Raw genomic sequence first — 17,843 nt, forward strand, 5'->3', positions numbered from 1 at the left:
AGCTTGTTGCATATGCAGATGATGCTACTCTCTTTGCATCAATTCCATCCCCTGAATGTAGATCTAGGGTTGGTGAATCCCTTAATAGAGATTTAGCTAGAATTAGTGCATGGTGCAAATTATGGGGTATGAAGTTGAATCCTAACAAAACTCAAAGTATGATTGTAAGTAGGTCAAGGACGGTGGTTCCTCAACATCCGGATCTCAGTATTGATAATGTTTCTTTAAATATGTATGACTCTTTCAAAATTTTAGGTGTGATTCTCGACAGTAAATTTACTTTTGAGAAACATATAAGGTCTGTGTCTTCTTCAATTTCACAAAAAATAGGCTTATTGAGAAAGTCTTTCAAGATTTTAGGTTATCAATCTATTCTGAAGATGTGTTTTAATTCTTTCATTCTACCTTGTTTTGAGTATTGTTCTCCTGTCTGGTCTTCAGCCGCTGATTCTCATCTTAATTTGTTGGACAGAAACTTACGGTCTATTAAATTTCTTATTCCTGATCTAGATATTAATCTCTGGTACCATCGTTCAATTAGTTCATTATGCATGTTGCATAAGATTTTTCACAACTCTGACCATCCTTTACATTCAGATCTCCCTGGACAATTCTATCCTGTTCGTAATACTAGGTAGGCAGTTAATTCTAATAGCCAGGCCTTTTCCATCACGAGGCTCAATACTACGCAGTACTCTAGAAGTTTTATTCCAGCTGTGACCAAGTTGTGGAATGATCTTCCTAATCGGGTGGTTGAATCAGTAGAACTTCAAAAGTTCAAAGTTGGAGCAAATGCTTTTTTGTTTACCAGGCGGACATAGTCTTTTTATAGTTTATTTATGACATATTTGCTTTTGATGTTGTTGATAGTTTATTATATGACATGTCTGTTTTGACGTTGTTTCTTATTTTAGAATGATTTATTGTTAATTTGTTCTCTTCACTTATTTATTTCCTCATTTCCTTTCCTCACTGGGCTATTTTTCCCTGTTGGAGCCCCTGGGCTTATAGCATCTTGCTTTTCCAACTAGGGTTGTAGCTTGGATAGTAATAATAATAATAATAATAATAATAATAGTGGGTTTGGGAGGCACACTCCACTCTGAATGTAAGAACTTTTCTTATATTATTGAGAGAGAGAGAGAGAGAGAGAGAGAGAGAGAGAGAGAGAGAGAGAGAGAGAGAGAGAGAGAGAGAGAGAGAGTGTAGTAACTTAACAAATTCAAAATCAAAATAATTAGATAAGACATGTGAACAAACTGTGACGAGCCGAGAGAGGGTTGTGAACTCAAAGGCAGGATGCAATCAACTGAGTTATATTGTTATAGAACACACTCCTTTATATACAAAATCTCAAGGCAACAGGACATAACAAGTTAACAAGACAGACAATGTTACAGAGGAAAAAGCAGACATGAATTTTCATGTTCGTTTAGTGCGAGTGAAGAGTGAAGATACAAGCATAATATATGCAAAAGGAATTATGTACAATTGTGTGACACACGGTTGTTACATGGCTCCCCCCCTAAAAATGACATACTCTATATGTTAAATAGGGCGCCCTGATCTGGAGAGGCGAACTGTAGGTGGGTCATCTGGCAGAAGATAAGCAGGTTTTAGACGATCAATGGAGACCCAGTCTTCTTTGACCCGAATGTTTAGTAGGAATGCTTTCGGACTGCGTCGGATCACAAGGAAAGGGCCCGTGTAAGGGGGCGTTAGTGGTGGCTTGCTAGTGTCGTTGCGCAGGAAGACGTGCGTTGCAGAGTGCAAGTCCGTTGGTATGTGATGCTTCGCTGGAGGCTTGTAAGTCTGGCGGCACGGAGTAAATTTTCCCACGACGTGACGTATGCGCTGGAGATCGTCGGAGGAGGTTGTAGAAGGAGAAAATTCGGCAGGGACGACCAACGGGTCGCCAAACACCATTTCAGCTGCCGAGACGTCGAGGGCGTCTTTAGGAGTGGTCCTTAGTCCAAGGAGGACCCAGGGAAGCTGAGTAAACCAGTTGCAATCCTTGCAGCGGGACATCAAAGCTGCTTTGAGGGTGCCATGAAAACGTTCAACCATTCCATTGGCAGCGGGGTTGTAGGCCGTTGTCTGATGTAGGGTGATGCCCAGGAGATTCGCTAATGACGTCCACAATTGAGAGGTGAAAGTGGTTCCCCTGTCAGAAGTAATATGCTCAGGGATACCGAATCTTGAAATCCATCCAGAGAGTAAGGCAGATGTACATGAGGCGGACGTTGCAGTTTCCATGGGAATGGCTTCAGGCTAACGAGTGGAGCGGTCAATGACGGTAAACAGGTAACGATGTCCTTGTGATGTGGGTAGGGGGCCTCCAACGTCGACGTGAATTTGTGCGAAACGACGCTGAGGTTGAGGAAAGGTGCCCACTGCTGAATCCGTGTGTCGATGTACTTTGGAAGATTGGCAAGAAGTACAGGCGCGGACCCAATCCTTAGCATCCTTAGAAATGCAGTGCCAAATGAACTTTGCCTTCAGCAGCTGTGCAGTAGAATGGCACGAGGGATGTGAAAGGCCGTGAATGAAATCAAACACCTGTCGGCGCATGGGAGCAGGAATCCAAGGTCGCGGTCTACCAGTACTGACGTCACAGAGGAGGGTGGTGTTGGAGTCTTCGAGGGGAAAATCTTCCCAACGGAGGGACGTGCAGGATGTCCTACAAGATTGATACTCTGGATCCTGTCGTTGGGCTTCAGCCAGGGCGTTGTAATCCAATCCCAGTTGAACGGCAGCCAACGTGTTTCTTGACAGGGCATCGGCAACGGGATTCATTTTCCCAGGGACGTATTGGAGGGTGCAATTGTATTCAGCCACGGCGGAGAGATATCGGCGTTGACGGGCGGACCAGGCGTCAGACTGTCGAGTGAAGGCGTGCACCAGAGGCATGTGGTCTGTGCGAATGACGAAGGGCGTACCTTCTAAGAAATGGCGAAAGTGACGGACAGCCAAGTGCACCGCCAGCAATTCTCGATCGAAGGTAGAATAACCCGATTCTGCCTTGGACAGTTTTCTGCTGAAGTAGGCCAATGGGCGGGGCGAGCCTTTGACCACCTGCTCGAGTACAGCACCAATAGAGACGTCGCTGGCATTGGTGGAGAGAAGGAGAGGGGCGTGTGGGATAGGAAAAGTGAGAGCCGCAGCAGTTGATAGGGCCTTCTTTGCATTGCAGAAGGCTGCTTCTTGAAGGGGACCCCACTTCAGGTCCTTTGGCTTGCCCTTGAGGGAGGCGTAGAGGGGAGCAAGAGTGGTGGCAATGGCTGGCAGAAAACGGTGATAATAGTTGATCATGGCCAAAAATTCCTGCAGAGCTTTGACGGTCGAGGGCGCGGGGAAATTCTGAACGGCTGCTACCTTCTCAGGGAGGGGATGGACTCCTTCAGGAGTGATACGGTGCCCTAAGAACGAAACTTTGTTGGCGCCAAAGGTACACTTGTCGTACCGGACTACAAGGCCGTTTTGTTGCAGGCGGTCGAGCACGATGCGCATGTGACGGAGGTGTTCCTCTTTTGAGGAGGAGAACACAAGTATGTCGTCCACATAACATACACAGAAAGGGAGGTCCCCTAAGATGCCATCCATGAGACGTTGAAATGTTGCCCCAGCATTACGAAGGCCAAAACAGGAGTAATTGAAGGTGTATGTGCCAAATGGAGTGGTGATGGCAGTCTTGGGGATATGTTCTGGGTTCATAGGCACCTGATAATACCCCTTCAGGAGGTCGAGCGTAGAGAAAACCTTCGCTTTGTGCAGGTAGGAGGTCACATCAGCAATGTTTGGGAGGGGGTAGTGATCCGGTTCTGTTTGCATGTTCAGGCGCCTGTAATCCCTGCACGGACTGAGGGAGCCGTCTTTCTTCAGAACGATGTGTAAGGGTGACGACCATGGGCTGGATTCCTTTTGGCAAAGGCCCATTTTCTCCATTTCGGCGAACGTCTGTTTGGCGGCTGCCAATCGTTCCGGTGCCAGACGTCTGAATTTTGCGAAGACTGGGGGTCCCGTCGTCTTGATATGGTGATAAATACCGTGCTTGGCAGGAACCGTGGGTGTTTGGCGAAGTTCTGGACGGAAAACTTCCGGGTACGACGTGAGGAGGTGGGTGTAGGCATCCGTGGGTGCGCTGATGTGGAGAGCGAGGTTAGAGGGGGCGGGTTGAAGAGGTGTCGACAAGTACGAGTCTGCGTTGACCAATCGTCGGTGGGCGACATCGACCAGAAGGTGGAACTAAGAGAGGAAATCCACACCGAGGATTGGCATTGTGACGTCAGCAATGAGAAACTTCCAATTGAATTTACCGTTTCCGAACGATAATGTGAGGTTCTCGTAACCGTAGGTGGGTATCGCAGATCCGTTGGCAGCTACCAAGCGGACGTCAGCAGATGTAGACAGACTACGTCGTGCCTTGAAGAGATTCCTTGGCAAAAGAGAACGACAAGCACCCGTGTCTACCAAAAATCGCACGCCTGTTCCTGCATCCTGTAAAAAGAAAATATTAGAAACATGGGAGGCCACCGCCACAAGCGATGGCCTACTTACACTTTTTTTGGCCACTGACAATCTTTGGCACATTTCTTCACGGTTGCCCCGAATCTGAAGTGGTAGTAGCAAAACTGCGGCGAATGGGAGGTAGTAAGTGGCTGTAGAAGTCGTTCGTTGGGGCGCGAGGGATTGGTAGGTGGTGGGCGGCTTTGTCGCCGCTTCGGCACGTCACGGGGTAGGCGTGTATGTCCTACGGCATTCATGTCAGCTTCGGTTGACGTTGAATAGGCATCCTCGTCGTCAGGGGTGGAGGCGTTGATGGAGGTCTTGAAGTGGCTGTACATAAGGGCGTCGGCTTTGGTCATCAAGTCCTTTATGGGTAAACTATCGACATCGGTATGGCAGCGCGTACAGGTTCGGGTAAACGGCGTATCCAAAGGGCACGAAGTAGGTTCACCTCACGAGGAGAGCCGTCTGCGGCAGGTTGAAGGCGAGCGATACTGGTCATTTCCCTGAGGGCAAGCGAAGCCCTTTGGTCCCCCAACGGTTGTTGCGAGAGCTGAAAAAGCTTTGCTATACGGGTGGCTGGCGGCGGCGAGTACTGCTGCAGAAGGTATGTTTTGAGGGCGTTATACGCTATTGGGGTGTCTCCTTGTTCACAAAGCCAGTCGGATATTTCTGGGAAGGTGTCCTCGGGTATCGCCGCGAGAACATAATCCGCTTTGGTGGTTGAGCGAGTCAAGCCCCTGATACGAAAGTGGACTTCTGCGCATTGAAACCAAGCAAACGCTTCTCCGCTGGCGAACAGTGAAAGTTTCAATGGGGCTGCCACAGCGCCAACTGCTGTAGTAGAGTCCGTCTCCGTCATAGTACCAACAATGGAGGGGCGAGGGAGGTGGGGGTGGAAGGCAGTGGGAGCGAGTCGACTTCCGGGGTCACCAATGTGACGAGCCGAGAGAGGGTTGTGAACTCAAAGGCAGGATGCAATCAACTGAGTTATATTGTTATAGAACACACTCCTTTATATACAAAACCTCAAGGCAACAGGACATAACAAGTTAACAAGACAGACAATGTTACAGAGGAAACAGCAGACATGAATTTTCATGTTCGTTTAGTGCAAGGGAAGAGCGAAGATACAAGCATAATATATGCAAAAGGAATTATGTACAATTGTGTGACACACGGTTGTTACAAAACAGATAAAACAGAGGAGAGAGACAAATGTCAAGAATCAGGAAGTATTAAAAGAATTAAACGTGACCAAAGTTCCTCCTTTGAGATCAAGTTGATGTTAAGAATGAAAACAACATTCACAAATTGATTCTCATAATAATGTCAGCACAATTATTGGTAAATGTTCTCTAAATGAGTTAATGTCCCTTGGAAAAGAAAATCGGTTCTCTTAGTGTTGTCAGGTGTAAGAGGAGAGAGGAGAGTGTGTGAAGAATAGACCAAACTATTCGGTGTATGTGCAGGCAAAAGATAGATGAATCGTAACCACAGAAAGAAGTCCAATGCAATACCCAATACCCACTGTCTGCTCATTCAAAAGAGCCAGTAACTCATTAGCAGTAGTATCTCAATGAGTGGCTGGTGCCTTGGCCAGTCTATTAACTTTTGCACGAAACCTCCTGTCATCAATGGACGCAAAACATCTAAAAGTCAAGCCATCCATTAAATTCAGAGGATGGAGATTAATTGAACATAGGTATGAATGAGAGAAAATGTATCCAGAGAAATTCTTTATGTGGCAGACAAAATTTATAGCTTATCTTCGATAGAATCGAAATTCATCGATTCCTCTTTCATATAACAATGAAACTTCAAATACTATTCGAATTTGTTTTTGAGAAACAAAAGACGGAGAAATAAAGAATAAAACCTGGACTATGGTATATCGTTACTCAAGGGGAACTTGTCACTCTAACATAGAGACTTTCTTCGTCAACTTTGTCATTCAATTGAGACTTTATTCCGAAGTAGGAATATCTTAACAGGTCGCTTCCCACAATTTAGCTTCCTCCATTTCCATCATGTTTGACTAAATCTTTTTTTGAAAATTTGTTTCAAAAAATGAAGTGGTGTTTAATATGTATTATTTTGCATAGTCGTTAGTATCAATCTATGTGAGTTCTTTATAGAATCCTCTGCTTAAAATCTGATTAATCTTAAACTCAATAAACAATCTTCATTATCAAAACTATGATTGGAAGAAAGAAAAAAACCAAGCTTAATGGAGTGACTTTCAAAGGGGCGGTTAAAAGGACTTCAAGGATTCAGAGGCCATCGTACACTAATAACTATTACTTAATAGATAGAAATGGAAAAGTTACTTTGACCATTTCTCCTACTTAGAACATTACAATAATTTCCTCTGACACTTTTATTCCCCATTTCATCCTTAGACATTTCCAAAGTCTCTTCTCTTCCTTCCTGATTTCCCTTCCTTAGAAAGGATCGCTATCCCATCACTGCTTCCTTGGAGACATTATTTGGCAATCGGAAGAAGAATGAACAGAAAGACGAAGAAAAGATGTGGTGTTTCTATCAAAAATAAAGAAGCAAACTTTTTGCTCGGAGATTAGAATAAGATATTGATTCTCGCTTGAATAGATTTCCACTTAGGTTCTGCTGATTTAAAATAATGAAATTTAAAGATAGTGTCTCAAAGTGAACGATGGTGATCACACACACACACACACACACACACACACACACACACACATATATATATATATATATATATATATATATATATATATATATATATATATATATATATATATATGTATATATATATATATATATATATATATATATATATATATATATATATATATATATATATATATAATGTTTCAATAAACTTCGTTTGTCGTCACAAGATTTCAGCTGTAGTAGTAGTAGTAGTAGTAGTAGTAGTAGTAGTAGTAGTAGTAGTAGTAGTAGTAGTTGCTGTTGTAGTAGTATATTCTTACGTTTAAAACTAAAAAGAAAAAACTTTGATTAATATGACATAGTTAAAAGATTCATTTTCTAATAATGTAATCTATCACCATTTGCATGGGCTCTCTCTCTCTCTCTCTCTCTCTCTCTCTCTCTCTCTCTCTCTCTCTCTCTCTCTCTCTCTCTCTCTCTTTTACCTTTGATCCAATAGGATTCAAACGGTTACAATAATTAACATATCAATTAGTCTTCAAAAATCCGTTTTAATGCCAAATCTATAACCTTAAGCACTTTAAAACTTACTCCACTGTTAATGCAGAAACACAAACCCATCTGGTTGGAAAAACAATGTCGTTAAATTTGTTAGTGGTAGTTAAAAAGTTGAGAGGTGTAAACAAATTACGATTTCATCTTACTTCCTAAAATTATGAAGTCTCTTTGACAGTTCAAGCAAGGTTTTCAAGGAAAACAGTTGTATATATTTCGTAAGGATTCATTTTGGGCACACAGATGTAAGTTTTTTGACGAACTTATATGTATATATTTGTTTTATATGTCTTATTCATTTAAGCGTTAAAAGGCGTAAATTGGTTTATTTGTGACATTTAACATTTGATTGTCCTATAAATATGATAAAATGTGATATAAAGTGGCAATGAAAGTGTCTTTTTTAGAAAATTATATTTAATTAGCTTTGCAAGATGTATTAAGGTACATTATGTCACGGTTATGACTTATTGAATATTATGGGCTATTTAATAATGTACAGTGTTAAAAGTTTGTAATAATTCCTTTCAGGAATGAACCTACTGCTACTGTTACTACTGTTACTACTGTTACTACTACTGTTAACGGAATAAAGGTCAAAGTTGAGTTTCTGAGTTTGTCGCCCATAACAATAGTTCATTCATCTTTAACATGAGTACGGATCAGAAGGACAACGTAGAAAACAATGGTGATGCCAAGGAGAAGTTACGCACCCTCGAGAACAACCAGACTGCTGCTCTCTCTGCCCTCACAAAGAAACGGAATGAAGTCGGCAAGTGTATGGAGAAGCCTGATAATCTCCATTTAGAAAAGACAGGCATGGAGGAGTTTGAGGAAAGGTTAAAGAAGTACAAAGACTGCCACAGTGATTACTTGTCTCAACTACCTGTCAACGAGCACCAGTCAGAAATCAAAAGGTTTGAAGATAACGAATTGTCTGCCATAGGATTCAGATTACAGGTGCATAAATGGATAGCCACAACAGAAGAAAATTTGCAGGATTCTATGGACGGATCTTCACTGCGGAGCGGGTCACATAAATCCAGGAGGTCAGTTAAAAGCACGGCATCAAGTGTAAAGTCTTCTCTCACACAGGAGAAGGCAAAGTTAGCTGGTTTGCTTGCACAGAGGGCACTGCTTGAGAAACAAACAGAAATAGCCCAACAACCGGCAGAATTAAAAGCCAAGGAAGATTTGTTAAAGTTGGATGGTGAAATTGAAGCGGCGAGGGAGAAGGTGTTCCAGGAAGAAGTTATTCCATCGACAGACAAAGTTTTAAACCCTGAAACACCAGCATTTGTTCCCAGTCACAATGTGCATCAAAATAAACCCAATGTGACCATGGCTTTTCTACCCATGGCACCTGCCCCAGAGTCATTCTACCAAAGTCAGCAACAGTTAGCAGCGGCTATGATGCTGCCTCATGCTGAAATGACCAAATTTTGTGGTGACCTTCTTGAATATGCATCATTCATGCTGGCATTTAATGACCGCATCGTGCCACACACCACATCAGACTCCAACAGGCTGTATTTCTTAAATCAGCATCTAAAAGGAAAGCCTAAGTCACTCATAGCTGGGTGCATGTTTATGAATGCATCTGAAGGATACATTGAAGCAAAAAGACTTCTGGACAAAGTGTATGGAGATCCATACGAGGTTTCCATGGCATACATAGACAAGCTAACCAAGTGGCCACAAGTGAGAGGTGATAACAGTGAATCCTTGCAGGAATATGCTTTATATCTTGTGAAATGTAATCATACCATGCAGTCATTATCAAACATGCAGGTTTTGAATGATTCGCCAAACCTTCAGAGGGTGATTTCAAAGCTGCCAGTGTATATTCAAAATAAGTGGTTGGATCATGTGATAAAGCTCGGGAAGCAAGGTGTTTGTGTGTGTTTCACCACATTAGTGGAATTTGTGCAAAATGCAGCAGAGGCAGCAATGGATCCTGTATTTAGCAGGGAAGCTTTGGGTAAAGTGTGTGTTTTTTCAAAGGCAAAGGCAAATCATGGCTCAAGTCAGACCAAGCAAAAATCGTTTGCAGTGACAGTGCAACCATCAAATTCTGTCAGCCAGTATACTAGGAAATGCCAACTCTGTAGTGGTCATCATGACCTTGAGGAGTGCCGTCAATTTCTGCACAGGAGTGTGGATGAAAGACGAGAATTTTTTAAAGTCAACCGTCTTTGCTTCAGTTGTTTGGGCAATAACCACACTTCAAAAAGGTGTCTCAATCGATGGCAGTGCAAGACATGTAATAAAAGGCATCCTACCACTCTGCACATTGAGAATTTTAGGATGCTTGACAGCAACAGTGCAATTGTGTCACAAGCTAGTGCACAGTCTGAAAGTACAGTTCAAGGTTGTGCTAAGGGTCAAGATGGTACTCAAGGTGAAGGTCGCACTCCAGGTCAAGGTAATACTCAGACTCTAAGTAATGTGAGGTCTTCTGCATGTACAATTTCTGATACAGTATTGCAATCAATCTTGCCTGTGCAATTACGTGTAAAGGGTAGCGACAATGTAATACAAACTTATGCCTTTTATGATACGGGCAGTACAGGTTGTTTCATTAAAGATAGTATCAACGATCAATTAAACTGTAAAGGTATTGAAACAGCTATCAAGTTGCAAACAATGCATGGGACTGATACGGTTAAAACCTTTATTGTGAATGGTCTTGTTGTTGCTGATATACATGGTAATAATGATGTTGTATTACCAAAGGTATTCACACAAAAGGATATTCCTGTTAATCATGATCAAATTCCAAGGTATGAAATGTTAAAAGATTGGCCTCATTTATCAAGTGTTATTAATAAGATTCCAGTGTATCAGCCAGAGTTAGACATAGGAATTTTGATAGGTAGTAACTGTCCAACAGCTTTACAACCTTTAGAGGTTGTACCCACTTCAGGTTATGGCCCCTTTGCAGTAAGATATTTGCATGGATGGACAGTTAATGGGCCTGTACATGTTAAGGTTAGTTCAAATGGGGTTTCATGTCACAGGTTACTTGTATCTGATGTTCAACATGTTACTGACTGTATTACTGTTGAAAGTATTAGGAAGTACTTTGAGTTAGATTTTTCAGAAAGGGATCTTGGGTCAGTTCCTGATGAGCGTGGCTTATCTTTTGAGGACACAAGATTTGTGAAAAGGTGCCAGGATGACATTGAATTTAGAGATGGTCACTTTCAGCTACCCATGCCTTTCAGAGATCGCAATGTGAATCTTCCTAACAATAAGAAGCAGGCTGTTAGCAGAGCTAAGTGGCAAAGGAGGAAGATGAAGAATAGTGAAGATTACAGACAGCAGTACACAGCATTCATGGACAAGTTGTTTGAAAAAGGCTATGCTTACAAGATCCCAGATGATGAGGTCAATAAGATTCCTGTTTGGTATCTTCCTCATCACGCAGTTTTTCATCCCAAGAAAGGGAAGATTAGGGTTTTTTTTTTACTGTAGTGCCAAATTTGAAAGTGTCATTAAATTAGGTTCTGCTACAGGGTCCAAACCTCACCAATTCATTGACGGGAGTACTCATTAGATTCCGGCAGGAGGTTTATGCATTCATTGGAGATGTTGAAGCTATGTTCTTTCAAATAAAGATTCCACCTGAGAATCAGGACTGTTAGATTCTTGTGGTGGCCTAATGGTGAAATCAATCGACCTCTTGAAGAATTCTGAATGGCTGTTCACATTTTCAGAGCAATCTCATCACCGAGTATTGCAAATACTGCATTGAAGGTCACAGCAGACAAAGCTGATGAGAAGTATAATTCAACTGTTGGCAACACCATAAGGCACAATTTCTATGTTGATGACTGTTTGAAGTCATGTGCGGATGTTCCTACAGTAGTGAAGTTGGTGAAGGATTTGGTATCTGCAACTAGTGAAGGAGGATTTAGGTTAACTAAATTTATCAGCAATTCAAGTGATGTCCTTAAAGCTTTGCCTGCTGAAGATTGTTCGGTTGAAAGTGACAAGTTTAATCTTGACATGGAGAGTTTAATGACAAAAGCCTTAGGAATGTTATGGGACCTTAAAGAAGACTCATTTAAGTTCTCAATTGAGCTTAAGGATAATCCATTCACCAGAAGAGGATTGTTATCAACTATCTCATCATTATATGATCCCCTTGGGTTGCTCTCTCCAATCATCTTACCGGCCAAGAAACTGTTACATGAATTGTGTCAAGTTGAGAGTTTGGACTGGGATGAGAGGATTCCAGATGAGCTAGCTGAAAGGTGGCAACATTGGATACAAGGTCTTCATTTACTGGAGCAGCTTTCAATATTGAAGGTTGGAGGTAGGATAAGGTCTGACATTCCACGGTATGCCAAACATCCCATACTGTTACCAAAGAAGCATCATGTGACTACATTGTTGATAAGACATGAGCATGAATTATTAGCTCATTCAGGTAGAAACCATGTTATCTCAAATCTAAGGCAGAAGTATTGGATCATCAATGCTAATGCAACTGTCAGGAATGTGTTATTTCATTGTGTTACTTGCAGGAAGTTGAAAGAACCAGCTTTGAGTCAAAAGATGGCTGATCTTCCAGCAGACAGATTGGAACCTTCACCATCATTCAGTAATGTTGGTATTGACCTCTTTGGACCCTATTACATCAAGGAAGGAAGAAAGGAGTTATAAGAGGTATGGTGTGATATTTACCTGCTTGGTTAGTAGGTCAATTCATATTGAAACTGCAAACACTTTACAATCTGACTCTTTCATAAATGCTTTGCGAAGATTTGTTTCTCGAAGAGGTCATCCTAAGGTTATCAGATGTGATAATGGAACCAACTTCCATGGGGCTGAGAGAGAACTTAAGGCAGCTCTTGATGAGATGGAGGAAAAGAAGATTGAGAAGTATTTGTCGCATCATCATATTGAATGGAAATTCAATCCACCTGCAGCAAGCCACATGGGTGGTTGTTGGGAGCGCCAAATCACAACAGTTAGAAAAGTGTTGTCTGCACTGGTGAAGGAATTTGGTGAAAGGCTAAATGATGAAAGTTTATGGACTCTGCTTTGTGAGGTTGAGAGCATCGTCAATTCAAGACCGTTAACCACTGTAAGTGACAGCGTAGATGACCTTGAGCCACTAACTCCAAACCATTTGTTGATTCCAAAATCTTATGTGATCCCTCCCCCTGGCTTGTTTCAAAAGGATGATGTTTACATGAGGAGAAGGTGGAGATGCGTTCAATATCTGACCAACCTGTTTTGGTCAAGATTTAGAAAAGAGTATTTGAGCACTTTACAGACTAGACCAAAGTGGAATGAAGCAAGAAGAAATCTAATTGTTGGCGATGTGGTTTTGGTAAAGAGTGACATTGAACCAAGGAATCACTGGCCAATGGGGCGAGTGATAGAAGTATACCCTGATGACAAAGGAACAATTCGCAGTGCCAAGATTAAGACACTTTCTTCGGTTATTGTCCGTCCTATTCAGAAGCTAGTGTTATTAGTTGAAGGCTAGGATTTTCATGTTAAATGTAACGTGATATTATGTTGTTCTTATGGCCTATCATTTGATATTATATATTTAAGTTAAGAAGATGTTTAATTTTGTTTAGGTGAATAAGTGAATCGTGGAAGTGTTTTGAATTCAAAGAGTTTGCATTGTAACTTAAAGGTTATTTATTGTGTCTGCATGTGTAGGTGTATATTTTGATAAACAGGTTTAATCTGTTTATGAGGCTGAGTATGTTAATGCAGAAATACAAACCCATCTGGTTGGAAAAACAATGTCGTTAAATTTGTAAGTGGTAGTTAAAAAGTTGAGAGGTGTAAACAAATTACGATTTCATCTTACTTCCTAATATTATGAAGTCTCTTTGACAGTTCAAGCAAGGTTTTCAAGGAGAACAGTTGTATATATTTCGTAAGGATTAATTTTGGGCACACAGATGTAAGTTTTTTGACGAACTTATATGTATATATTTGTTTTATATGTCTTATTCATTTAAGCGTTAAAAGGCGTAAATTGCTTTATTTGTGACATTTAACATTTGATTGTCCTATAAATATGATAAAATGTGATATAAAGTGGCAATGAAAGTGTCTTGTTTAGAAAATTATATTTAATTAGCTTTGCAAGATGTATTAAGGTACATCATGTCACCGTTATGACTTATTGAATATTATGGGCTATTTAATAATGTATTTAAAGTTTGTAATAATTCCTTTCAGGAATGAACCTACTGCTGTTACTACTGTTACTACTACTGTTAACGGAATAAAGGTCAAAGTTGAGTTTCTGAGTTTGTGTCGCCCAAAACATCCACATTCATAGAACATAATCTATTAAGCGCATCTTTTTTTCATCGCAAAATTAGATTTTCATCGTAATTATTATCTTGATAACATAACGCATTGCATGCAATTAATAAAAGCACCAGCAACAGATGTGATATCTAATTTGAATATCAGTTCGCAACTGGTACTGGATTGAAGAATTACACGTTAATGTATTACTTAATGAAAGATTAATTCTAATCATTATTCAAAACTCGAACTGCTACAGAGGAGATCGTGCAATGTCAGTCTCTCTCTAACTAGGAACAAGAGATAGGAAAAAGACGAAAGGGAAGAAGACGAAATCATATTGCCGACGTAAAAGGTAATATTTGACATCTACTATGACAATAGTTAGACTTTGTTGAATATTATCATCGACTCCTAAAATACCTTGTGAATGGAACCAAACAGGACAGTAATCTTCATAGGGCCAAAAGAGAAAAATATTTTAGAATCAATTAATCTCTCTCATATTAATATCTCAGCTGATAAAAACACTCTTCTTTTGATAGAAGATTACTTGACTTACGATCAAGTAAATAGTTGAAAAGTTATAGTATATTTCCTTATCTATGTTAACAAACTGGAAATGTTAAAGAAACTTTGAAAAATTTTGAATCTTCTTTAAGAGACTTTCCCATTTTTGACAGGGTCCACTTTGCTTTTCCATTTTCCAAGATAGGACGGTAGGGGGGGGGGGGGGGTAGAGGGTTTTTGCTAGCCTTCCTCTAGATATCTATCTACCTATCTATCTATCTACCTGTCTATCTCATGTCACGGGAACCAGTATTGTATTGTGTAAGTTCCAAGAAACTAAGCTGAACGACATTGTTTGTTTACAGCTTGCAATGCTTTTAATCTTCATTTACTTTTCTAATAATGATCTGCAAGTACCTATACATCCCTTCCTCATGTACAGAGAAGATTACAAGATTGACGAGGACACAGGTGTCACGAATAAAGAAAGTAGAATTCCTGCACCCAGTGCATATTCGAAAACTCTCCCTTTTTCCTTCTCGATACTTTTTGAAATATGGCGATGGTGCAATAATTGTCAGGTCTGTTCCACTTTCCTTTTATAACGAATAATCTTTAATGCATTATTTCCCCTTTTCTTATTTCATCCAGTGTGTCTTGTACCCTACATAGTCTCTCTCTCTCTCTCTCTCTCTCTCTCTCTCTCTCTCTCTCTCTCTCTCTCTCTCTCTTATTCATTACCTTGTAAAACATTCTCCTTTGTAATGGAATGTATCATATGGGAAGAAAAAGAATAACGGAAAGAGAATGAACTAAAAGTGACCAAGAGAGAAGATGTTGTGGGTAAACAGTAAAAAGAACATTCCAATAAAAGGAAATTTTTATTTGTCTTAAGTCACTGTCTCATTGTCTTGTAGGAAACTGAAGATTGGCAGATGAGACTCACCATTTGCTAATGAGTTGGGCAAACTCTTACTTGACTTACCATGTCTTGGTGGCCAATGTGTTAACGTCCCTAACTAGTGAGCGCTAGGCTGGGGTTCGAATCCTGTTTAAACTCGTTAGTTTTTTTGGTCACTTCGACCTCACCATCCTTGTGAGCTAAGGATGAGGAGTTTTGGGGAGCCTATAGGTCTATCTGCTGAGTTATCAGCAGCCATTACCTGGACCTCCTTAGTCCTATCTTGGGTTGAGACGGGTCTTGGGCGCTGATCATATGTATATATGGTCAGTCTCCAGGGCATTGTCCTGCTCGGTAGGGTAATGTCACTTTCCCTTGCCTCTGCCATTCATGAACGGCTTTAGCCTTTAAACCTGATTATGTTACTATATGACTTCATTAGCATTCTATGTAGATGAAGTGACTTCCACATACATATAATATACAGAGTCTTTTTCCCCAGACAATATCCATCTCACTCTGCCTAAGATGAGAAGAACTGAGGTCATTACGATGAAATATCAGAGTAGAATGACATCAAAGAACCTGTATTTCATAATGAATTTAGAAATCATGAACTCTCTCTCTCTCTCTCTCTCTCTCTCTCTCTCTCTCTCTCTCTCTCTCTCTCTCTCTCTCTCTCACCCAGTGCAGTCTCTTTTCCAATACAGGAGTTTTGAGATGCCCAATATCGAAGTGTCCTCAAAAAATTTTTGGACATTATTAATCTTGCAGAGGAACTTGGACCAAAGAATTTCTTGAAAGTTAATTAAGTCAACACCTGAAACTTTGTTAATGACGGAAGACAGTTATTCATAATCATCAACGTCCAGTCATCTTTTGCAAAGGTCGTCTGCAAGTGAGACCGAAAAGGGTATTTGGAGACACACAGGAGATATCATGGCCTCACTCCATAATGGATTCCAGTTCTAATAGAATTTGTGTTTGTATCTTCACTGGGGTTTATTCTTTTATTTGATGTTGTTTTTGTTGTTGTTGCACCAAAATCATAGTTATAAAAAACCGGCAACATCAAGATGGCGGAGCCCATGAGTAGCCTACTGATTGGTTTTACGATCGGACGAAGGCACCAATCAGGGGCCGAATCTGAACTTTAATTTCAATACCCTCAGACTATTAGTATTAAGTTACTTATAGAGTCTATTAACCATGTGAATACATAATATATTTTCTGATACAGATATTACTCATTTTATCACAAGGATTTCTGCTGTTAATATGATTATATTTCTCGCGTCTTTGCCAAATGCAAATCTAGATGTGTTTCCTTTTTAGAAACTTTCAACGACATCACTTCAGTCGCTTTTAGACTCAATATATTTGACCTCTGTATAACGAACTTGTGGTTTTATTCTTATCTCTACATAATTCTTCCTTGTTTGTTGACTGAGTATTTAACTTCAGACATCAAATAGATTTCCCAACCAAGAGAATATTCTTCAAAACCTCTTTACCTGATTTCACCAGTGATAAATATGTCCTTAAAAATCTTCTTGTTACTATGCACAAACAAGTAAATATTACCTCATCTTTATCATCAAAATAAGCATACCAATGAATGGTATAAATGGTAGCCCCAAACGGGACTGGTAACCCAAAGACCTTCAAAATTCTTCCCAGAAATCTTTGAATAATTTTGACGCCATTTCTACAACGGATTATCTTATCTTTTTCCTATGCGAAATATTTTGAAAACTATACCAAACAGAACTTCATCGAGCTAAGAAATCGAATATTTTTACCTGATTTTTATCAACAAATTACTATGGACCTTTCAATTCCGTTCAGGAGACAAATTAGTCTCAATTTCAAGAGCTAAATTTCTTCCTTTTCTCTCTGATGGGAACTTCGTTCGAATGTTCGCTTAAGAAACCCTAATTATCTTATCCAGTTTTTTTCATCTTCCAAAACCAAAGGAATTCCTCTTCCAGCGAACTTTTAATTTTCCGAACGCAGAGATGGCCCCCTCCCCTCCCTCAACACCACTTTCTCTTACCGACTGACTCAGCTGTTTTTATACAAGATTCAACTTTTCTGTTTTGGAAAGAAATCTTTATGACTCATTATCTTCTCATTACTTGTGAATCTTCATTTCCTTTTCATCTTCCTTTCCACCAAAATAGGATATCGTCATTCCCTTCTCTAGATCAACGTTAAATGAGGTCAAATCAATAGATTGTTTTGCAGGACGCAATCAAGTCACCTCATTAAGGTTTAGCCTTTTTTTTTTGTAGTTATAGGATTTATCTTCTATATCTCGAATGAGGTCACTGTCTAGCACAATCTATCACAAGAATTGAAATAACTGACCCAATCTTATTCTAAAAGGCATTTCTGTATCTGACTGCAGGTCGACTGTTGCAGG

The 17,843-nt window shown here is 40.3% G+C and overlaps 1 protein-coding gene across 1 annotated transcript; it reads left to right on the top strand.

Moving 5' to 3' along the window:
* Window positions 1–12,583: 12,583 nt before the first annotated feature.
* Window positions 12,584–15,473, top strand: LOC137618942 (uncharacterized). Its single transcript, XM_068349146.1, has 2 exons — window positions 12,584–13,060; window positions 15,435–15,473. The coding sequence occupies exons 1-2, from the start codon at window positions 12,584–12,586 to the stop codon at window positions 15,471–15,473; spliced, it is 516 nt and encodes a 171-aa protein (XP_068205247.1).
* Window positions 15,474–17,843: the final 2,370 nt, after the last annotated feature.

This window comes from Palaemon carinicauda, chromosome 25 (genome assembly GCF_036898095.1).
Source record: "Palaemon carinicauda isolate YSFRI2023 chromosome 25, ASM3689809v2, whole genome shotgun sequence".
Lineage (NCBI taxonomy): Eukaryota > Metazoa > Arthropoda > Malacostraca > Decapoda > Palaemonidae > Palaemon > Palaemon carinicauda.